This window comes from Beauveria bassiana, assembly GCF_000280675.1.
Source record: "Beauveria bassiana ARSEF 2860 unplaced genomic scaffold BBA_S00152, whole genome shotgun sequence".
NCBI classification, from domain to species: Eukaryota; Fungi; Ascomycota; class Sordariomycetes; order Hypocreales; family Cordycipitaceae; genus Beauveria; species Beauveria bassiana.
In genome coordinates, this window is record NW_007930987.1 from 353 (window position 1) to 4,226 (window position 3,874).

General features: G+C 51.0%; 2 protein-coding genes across 2 annotated transcripts; one reads left to right on the forward strand and one right to left on the reverse strand.

Moving 5' to 3' along the window:
* Positions 1-952: 952 nt before the first annotated feature.
* Positions 953-2,683, forward strand: BBA_10354 (gag protein; the record flags this gene model as incomplete). Its single annotated transcript, XM_008605451.1, has 1 exon — positions 953-2,683. The coding sequence occupies one exon, from the start codon at positions 953-955 to the stop codon at positions 2,681-2,683; it is 1,731 nt and encodes a 576-aa protein (XP_008603673.1).
* A 284-nt stretch (positions 2,684-2,967) lies between these two features.
* On the reverse strand, positions 2,968-3,462 carry BBA_10355 (restless-like transposase; the record flags this gene model as incomplete). The annotated part of the gene is made up of 1 exon (XM_008605452.1): positions 2,968-3,462. One exon carries the CDS (start codon positions 3,460-3,462, stop codon positions 2,968-2,970), a length of 495 nt encoding a protein of 164 aa, XP_008603674.1.
* Between the last annotated feature and the right edge of the window lie 412 nt (positions 3,463-3,874).

Consider the following 3,874-nt stretch of genomic DNA (forward strand, 5'->3'; position numbering starts at 1 on the left):
ACAGCTTGGCAAAAAGGGGCTGGAAGTCATACAGTGATGCTGCATTATTTGGGCTCCGGTCGCGATGCAAAGGTAATTCTATGATGACGGTGGTGGTAGTGGTTCATGGTGAGCCGTGTATAAGTCGCTGTTTGGCGTTGAAATAAGGTCGTCCGGGAACATCGGTTATGCTCGGGGGCGTTTATCTCCGCGGAGAATAGCAAGAGGCAGGAAAGACAAAATACATGGTCACTACAATGTGCGGCAATGTTTACTAGCAAGCCTTCACGTTACCAAGCATTCAGTACCAAAATTCGGTAACCTCTCTGCCAGGCCCTGCCCCAGGTTCCGCCACTGAGGTGAGCATGAGCTACTTCTAAGCGAGTTCACAGATACAACTTCCGAGATGCATGTGTTTTAGCAAGACGTCGGTATTGATACAAGAGCGTCAACCTTGGTCGACGAAGGAGAGGGATGGCTAGGACAATGGGCTAGTGGGCGCTGGGTCGTGGGCCGACGACGGGGTAATTTTTTTTTTCTGCATCCTCGCTGGCCGTAATTGCAGGCTCAGCGAGCGACGAGCACGAGCGACTTCCCTGGCGATATTGCCCCAGCGCCCCTTAGAAGGCCAAGCGGAACGGGCGTGCGTAATGTTCTGGCTGCGCGTCCTTGCGTAAATAGTGCGATGAGTGCCTGAACTGAAACGTCGTGTCCCGCCAACCAGGTCCAAAAAAATTTAAGCATAAAGCGAAGCGAAGATCCATGACACGTGGATCAGGCCAGCCGAGGAACACGGGAAGCATGAGCCAATCTAGCTCATCTAGCAGAGTCGCATTGCTACTCTGTAGCATTCAAACCTGACTCACTACCTAAGAAACAGATCAACTGTGGATTAGGATTAAGCCATCGTTACATTTTGATCAGTCCTGTTCAGTGAGTTACCCTTGAAACCTTGAGCAGCTAACCTTTCACGATGTCCACAACAAGCGGAAACACCACCAACCCTGCGGCTGTGATTGCAGACCTCAACACGAAGGTTGAGTATCTCAACGCACGGCTGGAAGAGATGAAACTCCAGAAGGGAGAAACATCGGAGAAGAAAGTCGCGATACCCAAGTTTCCTAAACCTGACACGTTTGACGGAACGAAGGGGGATGTTCGGACCTTTCTTACCCAGGCCAAAGCCTATTTGAAGATCAATGACTCCATTGACGAGGAGAGTACCAAAATCCTCTGCATTGGAAATCTCCTTACGGGCAAGGCACTGGAATGGTGGGAGCCAACTCTCAGAGACTACCTTAACAACAAGGAGCCTGATGACGATACCACTCGCATCTTCAAGAAATACAAATACTTTGAAGACGCTCTACAGACCGCATTTGGCGACCCAGATGAGATGCGAACCGCGACGCGCAAGCTCAAATCCTTGAGACAGACAGGGTCTGCTCAACACTACGCACGCGAATTCCGACGTATCGCCAACCGCATCGATTGGGATGACGACAGCCAAATGGAACTCTTCTATGATGGACTCAGAGAGGACGTGAAAGATGAAATCGCTAAAGAAGATCGACCTGGCGAGTTCAACAAATTTGTCGAGAGGATCATCAAGATCGACAATCGACTCTACGCCAGACGACTTGAACGTGGTGGAAGGGGCACGAGCTACCGAAGTAACCCCCCACGACGTAACCAGGCGAACACGGGAAAACGCCGAAACGGATCCACGGCCTACGGAACTCACCCAGGCCCGATGGAACTCGACGCCACCGGAAAAGAAAAGGGAAAAAAATGCTATAACTGTGGGAAGGCTGGACACTTCGCGAACAAGTGCAGAGCACCCAAGAAACAGTGGAAGCCAGTTGCTGAGGGAAAGGGAGTCAACGCGGCTTATCGCGAGGATCTACCCGTCCGAAACATCAGCATGGTGAATAGCGAAGAATACTTCTCGGATACCGACCGATTTATGAATTACGATGAACCAACATCCGATGAAGACTGGGACTTTGGAACTCAACCTATCCCAGATGAGGAAGAAGACCTTAAGGCAATCAGCCAGGATACTGAGGAAACCATTGATGTGGTTCCTGAGACACCTCCGGAGGAGATCCGTGCGAATTACAACCCCAGACTAGTCAGTGCCTTATCGGCTGGTCCAGGCGACCCTGAACCAGTGGGTGTGAGAATTCACGGAACCGACGTCTCCCATCCGGCAATTCTCAAATGGAAATTCAGAGAAGCAGCGAAAGGAGCAAGTCTTGGAGTCTATGCCTCCATGGCACAGTACCCAGTACTTGTAACAGGACACCCGGACCATGCGAAAGTTTCATGGGCATCCTGTTCCTTCGACGACTGTGAAACACACCTCTGGAAGAAACTCGAATACCAATTCTTTCCCAAATTCAACCCCGACACAGGATATGGTCCGTTCTTGGAAACAGACCTACGAGACTGGAAAATTCGGAGGAGATACCCAAACCATTTGGACTTGAAGAAAAACAAGACACACTATGTTGAGGACGAAAACGCCTACACTATCCGCGCTTTACCGCTAAGACCTGCGGGAGGAGGAAACAGTGTACCTGCGAGCAGTTCGCTTAGACCGAACTCGATCGACATAGATGGTAGATCAGATGATCACCAAGAGAGCTCCAACGCCAAGGTGGCGATCAACGCAATCCATTCAACCTCAGCCATCGATTGAGTGAGTTGGCTGCTTAATAAGCTTTTCCTCCGTTGAGTTGATCAACTTCGGCCCTATGTTGAGTTGGTTGACGTTGCGTTGATGGTGGACGAGCCCCCCTGTCCCGCGCCTGCTACCTAACCCACAATATGGGAATCCGACTCAACGGCAACGAATTGCTAGTCTCATCATGCCCCTTCCTCCCGCATTTGCATTGGCAAATCGCAATCGTGCTTGCCTCTAACTGACTCCGTAGAGGCGTCACTATGCGACCTGCCGCCGAGAATAACCTCTGCATTCTGCGCTCATCGCCTGCCCGTCATGAAGTCCATCGCCATTCGCGATAGTCGGATGATTAGAATGAGGTTGAAGGCATTTGTGATCGTCTGGTATCCCGTGGACGGTTTCTTTCGAGTCTTTGGCGCAAACCGTTTTCCAGAATTATCTAGAATTTTGTGGTGGTCCCGGAGATGCCGCTCAGCATTGTGGGTGCCAATGGAAATGACGTTGCTGGCCTTCGGCCGATTCCGTTCGATGCACACTCTGCAGACCCATCGCCAATCTGAGCCTCTCTCGATGTCGAAGCCATATGTCCAAGCCCATGACTTTTGTATCATTGCTTCGTTGAGACCACGTATAGCCACGGAAGTTTCGGAACAGCCGATCTTCGTCTCGTCGACCGGTGCGAGCCTCAGCCGGTGTGGACGGCCAGGTGTGGATGGAGCTGGTGTCAAGGGACCCGGGGTGACAGGCGAAGGCGATACGGAATTCGTAGCCCCAAAGTCTGAACTTTGTGACATATTGAGCGAAGTGACGGGCCGAAGCAGTAAATCGAGGATGTGTCAAGCTGACTTTAGTGTCGGAACGCTAGCTGGCTTACACGCGAATTACGTCAGACGCGTTAAGCAACAGAACTATTTACGTGCCATTGCCATTGCGGTACCTCCGGTTGTGGTAAAATCAGGTACAAATACAAGTATCGTTTTGCAGGCGGGGCCATAGGCTGACCTACCCGGCACAAGATATCGGCAACCTTGGCGACGACACCTAATCAACCATTATCAACGCAACCAACTCAATATCGTGGTGAAGTTGAGTTGATTGATTACTAAGAATAGGTTCCGTTGAGTTGAGTTGGGTTGATTGACATCAACCTGGTTGACAACCTGGTGAATGACGTTGCGTTGATCGCCACCCTGCCTTGGCGTCTCC